The 18,084-nt window shown below is 43.8% G+C and overlaps 1 protein-coding gene across 3 annotated transcripts in view; it reads left to right on the plus strand.

The window, feature by feature from the left end:
- The window catches only part of abcc10 (ATP-binding cassette, sub-family C (CFTR/MRP), member 10), an 89,301-nt gene that overhangs the window by 26,558 nt on the left and 44,659 nt on the right, over positions 1–18,084 (plus strand). For all 3 annotated transcript variants that reach the window (XM_078398803.1, XM_078398802.1, XM_078398805.1), the window contains exons 7-10: positions 8,957–9,036; positions 14,167–14,338; positions 15,447–15,545; positions 17,164–17,353. In XM_078398803.1, the coding sequence (XP_078254929.1) occupies positions 8,957–9,036; positions 14,167–14,338; positions 15,447–15,545; positions 17,164–17,353 (541 nt within the window). The remainder of the gene's footprint in view (positions 1–8,956; positions 9,037–14,166; positions 14,339–15,446; positions 15,546–17,163; positions 17,354–18,084) is intronic.

Below are 18,084 nucleotides of genomic sequence, written 5' to 3' on the forward strand. Positions count from 1 at the left end.
TCCACTTTGGCGGCAAAAACAAGGAGGCAGATTATTATCACAATGGTGTCAGGTTAGGTAAGGGGGAAGTGCAGCGACAACTGGGTGTCCTTGTACACCAGTTACTGAAAGTTGGCGTGCAGGTACATCAGGCATTGAAGAAAGCTAATGGCATGTTGGCCTTCATAACGAGAGGATTTCAGTATAGGTTCCTCTGCAGTTGTATAGGGCCCTGGTAAGACCACATCTGGAGTATTGTGTATAGTTTTGGTCTCCTAATTTGAGAAAGGATATCCGTGTAACTGAAGCAGTGCAGTGTAGGTTCACAAGATTGATCCCTGGGATGGCGGGACTGTCATATAAGGAAAGATTGAAAAGACTAGGCTTGTATTCACTGGAGTTTAGAAGGATGAGAGGGGATCTTATAGAAACATATAAAATTATAAAAGGACTGGACAAGCTAGATGCAGGAAAAATGTTCCCAATGTTGGGGGAGTCCAGAACCAGGGGCCACAGTCTTAGAATAAAGGGCAGGCCATGTAAAACTGAGATGAGAAGGAACTTTTTCACCCAGAGAGTTGTGAATTTGTGGAATTCTCTGCCACAGAAGGCAGCGGAGGCCAAATCACTGGATGAATTTAAGAAAGAGTTAGATAGAGCTCCAGGGGCTAGTGGAATCAAGGGATATGGGGAGAAGGCTGGCAGGCTGCCAACCACTTTTCTATCCATGTCAACACCCTACCCACAATACCATGTGCTCTAATTTTGCTCACCAATCTCCCGTGTAGGACCTTATCAAACGCTTTCTGAAAGTCTAGATACACTACATCCACTGGCTCCTCATCATCCATTTTACTTGTCACACCCTCAAAAAATTCCAGAGGATTAGTCAAGCATGATTTCCCCATCATCAATCCATGCTGACTTGGACTTATCCTTTTACTGCTATCCATATGCACTGTTATTACCTCTTTAATAATTGACTCCATTAATGAATTCAGGTCTCGTTGATCTAATCTGTCCACAGATGATAGTCCTATCATCTTTAAATTATTTCAGCGAAAGTGCACGATAATATAAAATTGCAAGAACTTCATCCTTAGAGGTCAGTTCAAGATTCTAGGAACAGAAATTAGTGGTATGAAAAGCACTTTAGTTTAGTTTAGAGATACAGCGTGGAAACAGGCCCTTCGGCCCACCAGGTCCACACCGACCAGTGATTCCCGCACATTAACACCATCCTACACACACTAGGAACAATTTTACACATACACCAAGCCAATAAACCTACGTACCTGTACGTCTTTGGAATGTGGGAAGAAACCGAAGATCTCTTGAGAAAACCCACGCGGTCACAGGGAGAACGTACAAACTCCGTACAGACAGCACCCGTAGTCAGGATTGAACTAGGGTCTCCGGCGCTGCAAGTGCTGTAAGGCAGCAATTCTACCACTACGCCATTGTGGTCGCCCTTTCAAGCCTTTGTTTGTTCTGTCTGTTAGGAGAGGAGATTAGAGAATAACCAGGGTGTGAATGATCCTTGATTATGATGCTGCCTAACCCGCTGAGTTACTCCAGCACATTGTGACTTTTTAAAAATTACCAATGGTTGCATGAAGGAGCAATTTTAGTGTCAAAAACCATGCAGTGCAGGCTATGAATAAAGACCTTTCAAACTTCCCTTTCAACCTATACATTATAAATCTATGGACAGTGTAGTAGCAACTTCGGTCCTTCCCACTGAAGTCCTCTCCTCGTGCCACCACGTCACGGAGGAGTGGAGTGAACGTTCCTGACGCAGACCTAAAACAGTGAGATCTTCACCGCGTTACACAGTTTAATTAGCTGTTTATTGAAGTAGTGATACAAACAGATTAGTATTTCTCCCGTCATAGATCTGGTAAGAATTGTATCTCGCCACAGCTTCTCCACGTCTGACCCCTGCCATGTCTGCATACCCAGATATACTCATAATTCTGGCTCCTCCCAATCCATGTATGCCCATTATGCCCATAGATGTATTCATCTCACGACAACCCCCAAGTGTCCAAAAATACGACAGTTGCATACAAAATAATATAACATGCTAAGACAGCTAATAAACACACATGGCTCCTACACACTGGCCCCTAATTGTTCTACGTATATCACGAAACAATTACTAATAAACATGAAAAGCAGCCATAAAAATTCGCACATAATCAAAATAAAGCACGCACTATATGTTGGCATCTAATCTACTTAAGTGATTCTTCAATATTAAAAGCCACCAGTCTTTGCTGTACTCAGGTATCAGCTTCTAGGAGCAGACATATCTTCGTTATTGATTTTTCCAAGGTGTTGCTCTTAGTCTGAAGTCCAACAAGACATTGTGCATCTGGTATGGTCTCCAATATTCTGCCCATTAGCCAGGATCATCTTCAATCTTCTCTTCCAGTTTAAGAAGTGGTCTGCTGTTAGTCCCCATGATGCTTCCTCTGCAGGATTTTCCTTTGTTCTAACATATCTCCATTGTGATACATCAGTAGTGTCCCTTACAAAAGAGATTGTATTTGCTACAAATGTTTGAAAGCGTTTGGTTTCATTGTCGATGTACTTGAGCACCGTTGTGCTATCGGTCCAGAAGATGGATTTGTCCAGTTGAAACTGGAATTCTTTTTGCAGCATTGTGTCAACTCTGACAGCTAGGACTGCAGCTGTAAGTTCCATTCTGGGAATCATCATTTGTTTTAATGGTGCCACTCTGGACTTTCCCATTATGAATACAATAAGCACCTCTTTTCTATTAATTTTCTAGTCTTAGATATGAAACAGTACTGTAGCCACTTTTGTTGGCGTTTTCTTGCTTGAAATGTAAGACTAGACAATAATGTCCATCTTCCACTGTGCTCTGGTTTCTCAGTTCATCATCCAGAGTAGTTCCATTTGCAACAGAGATTTCTAGATGGTCATCTTCAGTTTTGCCGGTGATGGATTCATTTAGTTTTCCATCATCAACAAAATCTATGGAGTTCTCTGTGGAACTAGTTTTTTCAGCAATTACTTTGGTTGAAACCTCTTCAAGGCGTGCTAGGTTTTCTGGTGCGGGATCCACTGAAGTTTCCAGTTCTATCATTTCTTGATCCGAGGATTCACGGTTTTTTGGTGCTACATCAACTGAATGCAACAGCGATCCATTCTCCTCCAGTACTTCATACGGTGGTTGTGGATTAACATTAGTATCCCGAACAAAGCTCTCACTCAACTGCTTCATCATACACAGTCAGTTTAATATCTGATATTAGTTCCAAGTTGGTCTCAGTCATCTCTGTGCTCAGACAAGTATTTTCAGGACCAGATTCTCCAGCCAATGGATCAGCTTGGACTGCCTCTGTCATCCTTGCGGAGCGATTCATAATGTCCACGAACTTTACCTCTGGACATTTTTTCTGATTCCTTACTGGTTCTCTCACTGAAGTCGTGATTGTATTGCTTGACCAGAAGCTCCTCTAGGTTTGCAATGAATATTCGATTGACAGCAGCATCAGGGCAGCCATTTCCATCTCTGCTGTCGTGGTCTCTTCTCAGGGGACCATAGATGGCCCATCCCAGTAGGGTATGGTCCATCTCCTTGGCTGTTGACCAGCTCCCAAAATTCCAATACCTTTGAAACATTTGTCCCAATGAGCAGGTCAATGCCAGAGTCTATTTCAGGAATCTTGATATCCTTCAAAAAAGGCCATTGTTTCAGGTCTTCTTGTCTGGGACTGTTTAACTGAGAAACAGACATGGTCTTATGTGTGAACACATCTGAGAGTTGAATAAAATCGTCTTTGTCCAGACTAGATATTTCCAAACCTGAGATAAGACGACTGGTACAGGCTTCACTGGATTCATGGTACGCAGGAGAATTTTGGTCCTTGGTCCTGAAATGTTCAGCCTTCTTATCAAGCTTTCTGTACAGAAGGTAGATGAACTTCCATGATCCAAAAATGCATATGTTTGCAACACTGTACTCCCATTGTGGTTCTTTACTTGTTCTGGTACAATGGTTTCATCACCAGCTCCAATATGCCCACACGTTTGAGATGAGAGAACAGCATCACTCACACTTGGCTTTGACCTTGTGTTCAATATGAAATATTTCAGGATGCTCTTCTTCGCACACATCGCAAGCCAAACGACTCTTGTAGACTTTGCTCATGTGATCTATTTTCAAACATGCAAAACAGATTCCCTTCTCCTTTAAGAAATTTATTCTTTCTTTATGCTCTTTACTTTTGATCTGCCAACACTGCCCCAATGTGTGACCACTTTTCTTACAGAACAAACAAGAACTTTGTGGCAGTCAGCTTTCATTGCCTTGGTTGTCAGATTTTCCTGCACCTGTGCATCTACAGGTTTTGTAGTCGTTGCAAAAATGCTTCTGGTCGTTTGCGGCTTTTCTCTTGCCTGAGAAAAGGTAGAGCCTTTGTCAGTTGCAACTGGCTTAGCTTCCTGAATGTTTCCGAAAAGTGGATCTGATAGTATCTTCACTTGTTTCTCTCTGAAGTCTACCAGGTCAGTAAATCCAGCTCGATATCCTTTCTTTCCCTGTATCTTATGTGCCTTATCTCTCCACTTGACTCTGAGCTTATAAGGCAGTTTCAGAAGGATAACCTTCATATTGGAAGCAACATACATTTCCTGCACAGAGGCGAGATGTTTCATTGCATTGCAACAACCTCTAAGGAACAGTGAGAGCGCTTGCAATGCTTTCACATCTTTTAATCTGATCACTGACCAGGCCAATGCCTTGGCCATTTATACAGTGGCAATCTTCTGTTCACTGCCAAAATGCTCTTTCAGTAGCACACACAGGCTGCAGCTCCACCTGGCCCACACACACCGCGCTGGGCCCACAGCCCCCACCAGGCAGAGCCCTTCAGCACTGCTGGGTCCTACTGCCCACCCCCTACTACAGGTAACTGCAGCAGGGGTTCCACTGGGTCTCCCCCTTCCCCCTCCAGCCAGGTGACCCCCAGTACTCCCCACATCGGTCCTCATGCCCCCCTCTGCCCTGCTAACCCACCACCCCCCCACCATACATCCCCTCCACCTGCCCACCTGCCTCCATCCGACCCCAACCCCCACCATTGCCGGGTGTACACCATCCCCCCTGACCTCCCCCTTTCAGACACCGAACGGTCGGTCCTCAGCAGAGAGGCCTTACCTTTGTTCCCCTCCGCCCCCACATCAACGAGTTCCGCGTCCGCCATGACGTGGAGCTCTTCTTCCGCCGCCTCTGCCTCCGAGCCTTTTACCATGGTAAGGAGTCCCGACCCCCCACTGATGACCCCTTCTCCCGTCTCCAATGGACCCCCTCCTCTTGGACCCCCCCCCCCCCCGTGTGGCCAACTACCCTCACTAGAACTTTTTATCTCAAACTGCCAGCGTGACATCAGCCGCCTCAAATTCTCCACTCCCCTGACTAACTCCAACCTCTCCCCTCCTGAACGTGCAGCCCTCCACTCACTCCGCAACAACCCGGACTTAATCATTAAACCCGCTGACAAGGGAGGGGCTGTGGTAGTCTGGCGTGCTGACCTCTACCGGACCGAGGCCAGACGACAACTATCAGACACCTCTTCCTACCTATCCCTGGACCATGACCCCACCGATAAACACCAGACCTTTATCAGCAGCACCATCACTGACCTCATCGTCTCCGGCGATCTACCCCCCAGTTCCTCCAATCTCATAGTTCCCCAGCCCCGCACGGCCCGATTCTACCTCCTACCCAAAATCCACAAACACAACTGTCCCGGCAGACCCATTGTCTCTGCCTGCTCATGCCCCACCGAACTTATCTCTACCTACCTCGACTCCATCCTATCCCCCCTGGTTAAATCCCTCCCCACCTACGTCCAAGACACCTCACACGCTCTCCATCTCCTGGATAACTTCCGGTTCCCAGGCCCCCACTCCCTCATCTTCACCATGGATGTCCAGTCACTCTACACTTCCATTCCCCCACAAGGATGGTCTCGAAGCCCTCCGTTTCTTCCTCGACCGTAGAACCAGCCAATCCCCATCGACCAACACTCTCCTCCGCCTAGCAGAGCTGGTTCTTACCCTCAACAACTTTTCCTTTGACTCCTCCCACTTCCTCCAAACCAGAGGCGTAGCTATGGGCACTCGCATGGGCCCTAGCTACGCCTGCCTCTTTGTCGGGTACGTCGAACAATCCCTGTTCCAGACGTACACTGGCCCCATCCCTGAACTCTACCTCCGCTACATCGACGACTGCATTGGTGCTACCTCTTGCACCCATGCAGAACTCACTGACTTCATACACTTCACCTCCAATTTCCATCCTGCCCTTAAATATACCTGGACTATCTCTGACATCTCCCTCCCGTTTCTGGACCTCACCATCTCCATCACAGGAGACAGACTAGTGACGGACATTTACTACTAACCCACCGACTCGCACAGCTATCTGGACTACACTTCTTCCCACCCGGTCCCCTGCAAAAAGTCTATCCCCTACTCCCAATTCCTCCGTCTACGCCGCATCTGCGCCCGGGATGAGGTGTTTCACACTAGGGCTTCCGAGATGTCCTCGTTCTTCAGAAAACGGGGCTTCCCCTCCTCCATTATAGATGAGGCTCTCACTAGGGTCTCTTCTACATCCCGCAGCTCCGCTCTTGCTCCCCCTCCCCCCACTCACAACAAGGACAGGATCCCCCTCGTTCTCACCTTCCACCCCACCAGCCAGCGGATCCAACATATCATCCACCAACATTTCCGTCACCTACAACGGGACCCCACCACTGGCCATATCTTCCCATCCCCTCCCCTCTCTGCGTTCCGCAGAGACCGTTCCCTCCGTAACTCCCTGGTCCACTCGTCCCTTCCTACCCAAACCACCCCAACCCCGGGTACTTTCCCCTGCAACCGCACAAGATGCAACACCTGTCCCTTTACCTCCCCCCTCAACTCCATCAAAGGACCCAAACAGTCTTTCCAGGTGAGACAGAGGTTCACCAGCACCTCCTCCAACCTCATCTATTGCATCCGCTGCTCTAGATGTCAACTTATTTATATCGGCGAAACCAAGCGCAGGCTCGGCGATCGCTTCGCTGAACACCTGCGCTCGGTCCGCATTAACAAAACTGATCTCCCGGTGGCCCAGCACTTTAACTCTCCCTCCCATTCCCAGTCTGACCTCTCTGTCATGGGCCTCCTCCAGTGCCATAGTGAGGCCCGCCGGAAATTGGAGGAGCAGCACCTCATATTTCGCCTGGGCAGTTTGCAGCCCGGTGGTATGAACGTCGACTTCTCCAACTTCAGATAGCTCCTCTGTCCCTCCCTTCCCCTCCTCCTTCCCAGATCTCCCTCTATCTTCCTGTCTCCACCTATATCCTTCCTTTGTCCCGCCCCCCTGACATCAGTCTGAAGAAGGGTCTCGACCCGAAACGTCACCCATTCCTTCTCTCCGGAGATGCTGCCTGACCTGTTGAGTTACTCCAGCATTTTGTGAATAAATCTCTTTCAGTAGCTTACAGGTTTCAAAATAGCCTTGGGTAAATGTTGACCGCTGTGGACTAAGTCTCTTGCTTGACCTTTTGAATATTGCTCTAGAAAATGTAAGCGGTCACTGTTATCGTTAGTCTTTCTGTCCGCTCCTCTTTCAAAGGACAGGTTTTTGCAATAAACAATCCTCGTTCCGTCCAGTCGATTTCAGCTTCAAGGCTTTTGCAATAAACAATCCTTGTTTCATTCAGTCGCTTCACAAGCTCCAGTCTCACTCATAGAGCCAATTATAACATTAAATGACTCTTTAGAGGCAGGTCTACTTTATCTTCACTCACCGAGGATAGTTCTTAGTTATTCACTCCGGCTGAGGAAATCCTTACAATATGTAGTAGCAACTTCGGTCCTTCCCACTGAAGTCCTCTCCTCTTGCCACCACTTCACGGAGGAGTGGAGTGAACGTTCTTCACGCAGACCAACAACAGAGAGATTTTCATCACGTTACAGTTTAATTAGTCGGTTATTGAAGTAGTGATACAAACAGATTAGTATTTCTACCTTCATAGATCTGGTAAGAATTGTATCTCGCCACAGCTTCTCCGCCTCTGACCCCTCCCATGTCTGCATACCCAGATATACTCATAATTTTGGCTCATCCCAGACCATATATGCCAAAAATGGTGTCCAAAAACAATACAGCAGGATATAAAATAATATAATATGCTAAGACAGCTAATAAACACTAATGGCTCCTACAGACAGTGTGACAGACATTGATGAAATTGTACTTTCCTCTTGAATTTTTTTACTTTCTATCGCCACCTGGTGCCATCGCATGAGTATTTCATCACATAACCTTGAATTAAAAGAATGAGCTCCAATCATGCCACTCAGAAAATTGGATCACCAATTCTCTGCAACAGCATCATATTATCAGTTTAAAAATTACTATCTTATCATTGAGGCTACAATAATGGCTGGTAATGCTGTTGAGAAAAAAGTCTTCATCTCTTCGATACAAATGATCCCATCTGATCTCCCTTTTCTGTGAGTATTAATGAGGCATAAGAACAGTTACTAAAGGTTGTTGACTTTAATCTTGAAACAATACTTTTCCCATGTTCAGTTACATTTTGGTTGCTTCAAAGTTGCAGATAAAGATAATTTATAGATTTTTGCATTGGTTTTCAAAGAGAGAAGTCTAGTGTATTCTGAAGCATTTCAACATTGAAATCAAGTAAAGATACATGTTGTGCCGAGGTACATGTCTACGTAAAGAGAACTATTTTAAGTGCTACTTTTTTTGCAGTGGAAATGTTTTATTAGTAAGTTTTGCTAAACTATATAATTTTAACTCTATAATTGTATATTTTGAAGTGTTTGTAAAAGTGGACTTAATAATAGTTCATAGTTCAATGGACTATATTTTCAAATGGATACATTCATCACACCTACGGATTCTGTTTCCATTTATCTACAGGGGCAGTTAATAGGAATTGTTGGAAAGGTTGGCTCTGGCAAGAGCTCACTGTTAGCAGCCATAACGGGAGAGCTCAACAGGTAATTTAACAATGGATTAAAAATTGCAATATGGTGACAAACTATTTAATCCATTATTTTCACTGTTCATTTCAAGAATGTTTTTCCTTAACTTCATTTGTCCCCCACCTTTCTTTCCAATCAAACCATCATCGTAGTTTCTGAATCAGCAACAAACTCTGCAAGAGTTACTCAGGATGTCAGGATGTTAAGTTTTCTTTCCTCAATGTCTTACATTAGTTCTTTATCCATCTGCCTGACCTTTCATCTTTGTGGATTAGAATTTTCATTCAAAAGTTATTGATATGTCTTCCAGCAGACACAGCAGAGAAGGGTGATGTGCCTTGTTTCAGAAAATAACTTTTTTGTGCGTACTTCAGTTCCAGTCCTAGGACATAATGTTGTGGAGAGACGCTGAGTGCATTACAGTGCCTAGTCTAGAAAGAAGATTATTAAACACTGCTAACTATGCTTGTATACCATTTCTCCAATGTAGTTTAGAATGGTGCCAATTGAATGTTCTAACTGTTATTAATGCATGACTTGTGGTGCCTCAGATGTGAGTTATTGAAAGAGGTTCACCATTTTGTTTTAGTGTTGCAGGCAGTTCAGTGATCTGGCCAGATTATGGAGGAATATGTCAGCTGTGCTGACTCTTTTATTGAAGGTGGGCTGGTTCACATGCTGGGAATACTGTCACCGAGGAGTTTGAGTCGTTATCTCTGATTATGTGTTTAGGCGCATATTAGGATTTCATCCCATCTCCCCTTCTTCAGGCCCTTCCGACCTACCAATAGACCTCACATGCCCTGCAATTTTAAATTTCCAGGCCCTCTGACATAGGAGCAGAATTAGGCCATTCGGCCCACCATTGAATTATGGCTAATTGGCCGTTCAATCGTGGATTGGGTAGCTTATAACCCAACTGTTTGAACATTGAATTCGCCAACTTTAGGTCATTTCTACGACCCCCCCCCCCCCCCCCGCCCTGACTGACCTTGCACCCCTTATCTTTCCACCGACATTCATAAACAATTTGCACCTCGTCAATCCTCTAAATGCTATTCCCTTTCTCATGTATTTGTACACTGGATGGCTCGATTGTAATCATGTCTGCTGATTGGTCAGCATACAACAAAAGTTTTTCACTGTACTTCAGCATACATGACAAAAACTAAACTAGTTACATCATTTGCAATTCTCTCATCCTTTTGTCTCACACCTTGTGTGTGTTCATCTCTGGCCTTTGTCCAACATATGTCTATCAAAAATACCCCTCACCTGTGTTCACCAAAGACCGGCCACGGTTTGTCCTGCCCCTCCATTCTTCTTCTTTAGCTTTCTTTCTTCCCACTCCTGCAATCTATCTGAAGAAGGGGCCCGACCCAAAACATTGCCTCCCTATGTTCTCCATGGGTGCTGCCTGACCTGCTGAATTACTCGAACATTTTATGTTTAATATTAGGAGGACTCTGGCTAAGTGGGAAAATGTGAGATTAAACAGCCATCTCCGTGCATGTGCTTGTTCTCCCTGCGGGCTTTCCCAAAATGCTCGTTTCCTTCCACATCTTCAAGACATGCTGGTTGGTAATTAATTTACCACTATTGATTGCCCCTAGTGTAGGCGTGCTGATAAGAGATTCAGGAGGGAGATGGTGAGTATTGAGAGGGTATTGGTATTGTTATTGGTTTATTATTGTCCTGTGCACCAAGATACAGTGAAAAGCTTTGTATGTGTGCTATACAGGCATCTAATACAGACCTTGAGTTCAATCAAAACTTGCACAAGTACAACAACTCGTGCAAAGAGAAATATACCAGAGTACAGAATATAGTGTTACAGGATTCTAGCATTACAGTTACAGAGTAAAAATCCATGGCCCACAATGAGGTAGGTTGGAAGTTCAGTCCAATACCCTAGTTTCAGGCATGTCCATTCAGTAGACTGATAGCAGGTAAGAACCTGTTCCTCAAAGTGCTGGTACTTGCCGTCAGGGTTTTGTGTCTTCTGCCCGAAGGGAACCGAGACAAAAGGGAATGACTGGGTTAAAAAAGGGATGATTTATTGGCTGCTTTCCTCAGGTAGATGGAGTGAATGGTGGGGAGACTAGTCTGTGTGCAACATCCACAACTCTCTGCAACTTCTTGCAATTTTGGGCAGAGGTGGTGTAAGGTGTGATGCTTTTTATGGCGCATCTGCAGACGTTGGTAAGAGTCGTTGGAGACATACCAAACTTCTTTCTTCTGAGGAAGTAGAGGTGTTGGTGCTTTCTTGGCTGTCGGTTTAATATAGTTGATCCAGGTCAAATTGTTGGAGATAGTTACACCTCAAAACTTGAAGCTCTCGACCATTGATGTTGATTGGAGCGTATTCTCAACTTTGCTTCCTGAAGTCAATCGTCTAGAATAGGGGATGGGTATAATGAGTGAGGTTGATAAGATTGCGGCAGTCCAAATGTTTGTGGTTGATGAGATTGCGGTGATCCAAATGTTTGTGGATGATAGATTAGTGAAGGGAGTCAGAAAGAAGAAAATAAACAAAAGGACTTGTTATATTAATAAAATGCAGGTCAAAGCTGTTGCTGAAACCTGAAACTAAAATCCAAATGGAGAATACAAGAAGAGCACAGCATATCCAGCAGTGTATGTGGAGAGAGAAACCAAAGTTAATATTACTGTCCTGGTGCAGGGTCATAATCCAAAACATCCATCGTTCCTTTGCCTCCACAGATGCGGCTTGACCCACTGAGTTCCTCCAGCAATTAATTTATTTGCTCTAGATGGATATTCTTCAAATAGTACAGCGTGGCATTGTAATTCAGCAAGCAGTGTAGCTTTCTTACGGCTCTAGCAAACGGAGTTCAGTCCTGATTTCTCATGCTGCTCCAGTTTCCTTGCACATTCCAAAGACTTCCAGCTTGTTACTTTAATCGGTGTCTCTAAATTGACATGTGTAGGTTGGTGGTAGGTGAATCAGGGTGGTGTTGATGCAAATGCTACAGAGAAATAAATGGGGGAATTGGGTGGGTAGGATTGCTCTGCAAGCCAGCATAGACCTAATAGGTCCAAGAGCCTCATCCTATGTCACAAACAGGAAGAGCAATCGTTCTGTGTTTCATAAAAAATTTGTTGGGGTTACTCCAATACAAATTAATATATTCCTTGTTAGACAAAATATGAGTTTGAAATTTTGGGACGGACGGGAAGCTAATAAACCCCCTTGCTTTTAGTAATGCAGCCTTTCCAGAGCAGAGCTTGCAGTTGTAGGATCAGATCATTTCTGCGCATTTACCTTTTCAGGTGTTCAAAGACCGTGAAAAGAGAACCAATCATTTTATAACGTGAATCCTTCCCAAATGTTTTGCAGTAAAGACATCCCCCTTATCTACTAACTCCTTTTAAGTTGCAAAGCTGGACTCGAGGGGCATGATTGCTGTTATGGATGTTCTGAGGTTAAACTTTACAAAAATGCTCATCTGTTTTAATCATTTTCTACCCTTCCCCTTCTAGTAGATGCTGACTTTCACTGGAGTGAAGTTTCATGCAGCCTGGACTCTTGGGTATAGCACCAAAGTAGCTGCTATCAGGTTATTCAACAAACACTTACCTCTAAAGCCAATGCAAAGGGATGGCTGTTGGTGTGTGATCATCATCATATCATATATATACAGCCGGAAACAGGCCTTTTCGGCCCACCAAGTCCGTGCCGCCCAGCGATCCCCGTACATTAACACTATCCTACACCCACTAGGGACAATTTTAAAAAAAACATTTACCCAGCCAATTAACCTACATACCTGTACGTCTTTGGAGTGTGGGAGGAAACCGAAGATCTCGGAGAAAACCCACGCAGGTCACGGGGAGAACGTACAAACTCCTTACAGTGCAGCACCCGTAGTCAGGATCGAACCTGAGTCTCCGGCGCTGCATTCGCTGTAAAGCAGCAACTCTACCGCTGCGCTACCGTGCCGCCCTGGTGGCATGATACCCCTTCCCTATCCCTGCAAGGAATCTGAACCCAGTTAGTTTTCTCCACTGCCATTATGGCTAATAATTCAGCTGCCCTCTGAAGTGCCATGAGATTAATTGTTGCCTTCGGCATGAAGAAATCTTTAATGTTGGATATATTCAGTTTAAGTGGATTGACGTGTTCCAGGGAGAGTTGATGCTGGATGGATTTGTTTTCTTCTTTTCATAATAGTGTTAAAATATATTTTTCAGTCACAGAAAATGCCCAAAAATTGAGTGAAATGTTAGTCTCAATGTCCTGAGGAAGTGCGTAACAGAGAGGGTTATGACACAGTCATGGAAATCTATGATGGGATCATATCCAGAGGACTGAAGATTCCTATAGGCCACTTTGCAAGGCAATATTAGGATCATTTAATCTTGGAAAAAGTACATTGTAGATATAAAACGCAAAGTGCTGGAACAACTCAGTAAGTCAGGCAACGCGTTATTCCAGAACTTTGTATTTTGCTCAAGATTCCAGCATCTGCAATTCCTTGTGTCTACACTGTAGATCTATCTGAAGTTGGGGATTAAATGTCTAGGCAAGTTACCCAAGCTAAACTGTTCCGGCTAGAATTTAAAAAGGTTGAGGGATGATCATTTCATCAGACTTCTCAAGATACCAAGAGTAACTAAGAGTAACTTATGGTGGAGGGATTGGGTGTTACAAAGTCCTGTGGTGAGAGATTGGCCAAAAAAATAACCTATTTGTTTCTTCGCAGATGCTATCTACATGCTTAACTATTTTCAATAGTCAGGTCTGTAAGCTGGTTGTTCTCCATTGTTTAGATTCTCCCTCTCAGCGAAACATCCTCACAGGGCCCCTTAAAAATCCTCGGAGAACATGGGCCTATTCCAGGACAGCAGTGGCTCAGTACAATCAGCTCAATGGGAATTAGGAATGGACAGCACTGACATCCCAAACAAACAACAGAAATTATCCTGCTCAATCTTTTATTATCCTTGGAATCAATGCAACATCTCCAAAGCAAGAATAGTCTACCTTAAATAAGGAAAACAAAACAGAAATGACAGAAGGGCAGGAATATGGAGTTAGGTCACAAATAAACCACAATCTTGTTGAGTGAATGAACAGGTTTATGGCTAATTCCATGGTTTTATGTTTCTGATTCCTTACAGGCTTGACGGGGAGGTGTACATCTCAACACTTGAGGAAGGCTTCGGCCTAGCTGCTCAGGAGTCCTGGATTCAGTTTGCTACAATCCGTGAAAACATACTTTTTGGCAATCCATTTGATGCCCAGCGTTACCAGGAAGTGATCGAGATATGTGCACTCTCAGAGGATCTTGAAGTATGGAATCCATTATTGATCTGTCTAATGTACATAATGCAAAGAGATATTCAAAATCTAATGATCCAGGCTGATCTCATATATTGCACATGACTCGTTCACGCATTCCCTGCAATAGCTCTCACCAATCTCACTTACTTCCACTCATTTCCCTTATTTGCCTACCTGCTGTCATGACAAATTAATGTGTCTGTATAATCAGTGACCATGGAGTAGCAACCGGGTGAATATAATGTAATTAACAGAAATTACTGGAAACACTCAGCAGGTCAGGATGCCATCTGTGGGGAGAGTTCATGTTTCAGGTCAAATACACTATGTCAGAGCTGGGAAAGAGAAAAAAAGCATGTTAGTTTGAAGTTGTCAAGAGGATGGGGAGCATTGGATTGCACAAAAGGGTAGGTCTATTGTTACCGGAAATAAGTTGTACATGTCATCTGGGTTATTGAAGGTTATAAGAAAGAGAAATAAATTAACTAAAGCTATGGCAAGTGAGGAGTTTGAAAGCAGGAATACAAACAAAAATCCTTAAATAATTGTGAAATACAGGACTGTGGGACATGGAGAGTAGTCATACTGTGTTAATGGAAATAGAAAAAAGAGGCAATACAGCAGACAAAGAAAGCAAGGTAGCTGTAAATGGAGAATTTGATGGTATGCTTTGATAGCTGTATCATGCCCACATTTATGCTGAAATGTTATGGAGTCACAAAGTTGTAAAGTTGAACAAATCCTTTGGCCCACCATCTATACTTGTTCATGAAGCTTAGTTTGGGCCTTGTAATAACAATGCAGGAGGCAAAAATCAAATAAGTCAGATTGGGATGGGATGGAGAAATAAGTGGCAGACTATAGGGAACTTTGAGTTGCCCCATGTAGAAACAAGGAACTGCAGATGCTGCTTTACAAAAAAGACACAAAGTGTCTTGATTGCTTTCCTGAGGCAGCATGGAGTATAGTTGGAGTCGACAAAGGAGAATTGTGATTCATCCTGGGCTTTATGGCACAATCCTGTAGTCTGAACACACCTGGTTTGATTCTCAAATGCAGGTTGCATTGATCCCGAATTACCAGAAAAACTTCAATTTTGACTTTTATTTGGATGCAGGTCCTGCCAAATGGTGACCAGACGAGTGTCGGTGAAAGTGGAGTGACTCTCAGTGGTGGTCAGAAAGCCCGTGTTGCCCTGGCCAGAGCTGTTTACATGGTAATTTGGTTATTCCTTTGATTTCAAGGATTCATAGTCAAAGAGAGAGATGTGGGATTGCACACCATTAACAACCTCTTTATACTAGATCATCCTTCCATTTACTGTTGATTGGAATTGTGTAAAAGATTAGATCAGGGATTATACATATTCACTAACACAGCATTGAGAGGAGTGAGGACAGCATTTGCAGATCTCTGAGGAATTGAGAGAGAGGAGGCCAAACCCAGTCCCATAACCATTTGGTGAAGGGAAGACCTGTGAATAGCTGAGATGAAGTAGGAATAGACTTCTGCCATCAAAAACCTTTCTAGTTTTATAAATTCCTGAAAATATGATTTTGCATTTCCCCCCCTTAGGACTCCAGATAATCCAATCTGGTCAACCTGTGCTCCCTCCAAAGTCAATATATTGTGGACAGGATAGATATGGAAGGGACACCAAGGCTGGTGGGAGAATCTAGAATAGCAGATTGCCCATCCAAGACAGAGATGAGGTTCTGAGTGTGAAACTCTCTTCCTCGAAGAATGACAGAAGCACAATCTTTTAATATTTTAAAGACAGGTCTAGATTCTTGATAATCAAGAATATAGAATGTTACCAGAGTTGGGTGGGAATGTGGAATTGAGGTTCCATTCAGGTGAACCATGATTTTGTTGAATGGTGCAATTGACTCAAAGGGTCGAAACAATTATCCCTTCTCCTATGTTCATATGTGTGAAGGTATCACAAAATGCTGGAGTAACTCAGCAGGTCAGGCAGCATCTAGGAGAGAAGGAATGGGTGACGTTTCGGGTCGAGACCCTTCTTCAGACTGATATGATTCATATGTGTGAATGTGTATTCTTCCAAAGGTGCAGCTCTCACTGCCTCCAGGCTGTTCTATCCAGAACTTTATATCGCTGTCACAAAACATCTATTCCCTTGTACTCCAGTCTTGTAGATACAAAGCTGAACATATCATGAGCCTTTTTTAATGAATTCCTGCACCTAACCATGATATTTTACTGATCTGTCATCATAGGTATACAGTCTCCCTTGATCTCAAGTACTTCTTGCATTCCACCATTAATAAAATAAAGATGCAATTTGGATGACCTTCCATTTGCCAGTTTTACCCATTTTTTCAGTTTATTTCTGTAATTTAATTCTTCCATTTGCAGTGCCATCTCTTGTGTCTAGCAAAGTTGGATATTGCACCGTTTATAAATGTCATACTTGCCTACTATCACCGCATTTTCTCCATGGCGTTGTATGCACTGGTGATTCAAGTGCTCATCGAGATACTCAGCAAATGTTGTAAGGCATGTGCCACCACCACCTACTTATGAAGCATGTTCCAGATTTAAACCACCTTCTGGGTAAAAAGAAAATTCTCCTCTTATCCATGAAACTCGAGTTTTAGACCCCTCTGATATGAAGAAATGATTTCTCTGGCCACTGTATCGGTGCACTCCAGATAGGATCCCCTCAGCCTCTTCCACTCCAAAGAAGACTAACCCAGCTGTGCCAGCATGAGCCCTTGCTCAATATCCTGGTCATTACCTCCTGCTACTTCAGCAGAACTATGCTAATCACTTCCCTTCAATTTCAAAACATACATCTTCATCTCTTCCAGGACAAAGACGTGTACCTTCTCGATGACCCTCTAGCTGCCGTGGATGCAGATGTAGCCAATCACCTCATGAAGAATTGTATCCTGGGATTTTTGAAAAATAAGACTGTTATCCTGTGCACACACCGAACAGAATTTTTGGATGAAGCTGACATGATCGTTATGATGGAAAATGGGCAGATAATAAAAATAGGTAAGCCAGTGTGTATGTGGTTTTGCAGAGAGGACACACGGTGCCCATCCCAAAAACTTTAATCTTTTGCCTTGAACCATTCACATTCACGCATGAAAAGTCAGCATTCGTCATCAAGGAAGCTGTGACATAATGTTTTCAGTGGACAAATAATTGAAGAAATTGGAGGAAACAAAGCAGGTGTGTGCCCTTCACAATTAGACAGAGGTTGTTTAATGTGTCAAGAGTAAAGAGCACACCCCAAACAGCAAACTGTCAAGAGTCCTTTCAGACTGTTTGATAATGCTGATGGAGCTGATGCTCCTTTTTTCCAAATGGAGAGGGGAGAAGACAGAATGATCTCATGAGCAGTCTTTAATTATGTTGGCTGCTTTCCTGAGACAGCATGAAGTACAGGTGGAGTTGATGGTGGATGCTGAAGGCTGGTTTGTGTAATGGACTGGGCTGCATCCAGAACTTTCTGCCATTTTTTGTGGTCTTGGCAGTGCAGATGCTGTACTAAGCTGTGATGCATCCAGATAGGATATATTCTATGGTGAATCTGTGGAACTCGGTAAGAATCTTTGGAGACATGCTGAATTTCCTTAGCCTTCTGAAGAATTAGGCTTTCATGGCCATAAAGTCAATCTGCTTGGACCAGGATAAATTATTGCTGATACTTACAGCTAGGAACTCATAGCTCTCGACTGGTGTCTGAATTGGCCACATTAAATCCTTGTAGTCCACAACTA

The sequence above is a fragment of the Rhinoraja longicauda genome, chromosome 5 (genome assembly GCF_053455715.1).
Source record: "Rhinoraja longicauda isolate Sanriku21f chromosome 5, sRhiLon1.1, whole genome shotgun sequence".
NCBI lineage: Eukaryota > Metazoa > Chordata > Chondrichthyes > Rajiformes > Arhynchobatidae > Rhinoraja > Rhinoraja longicauda.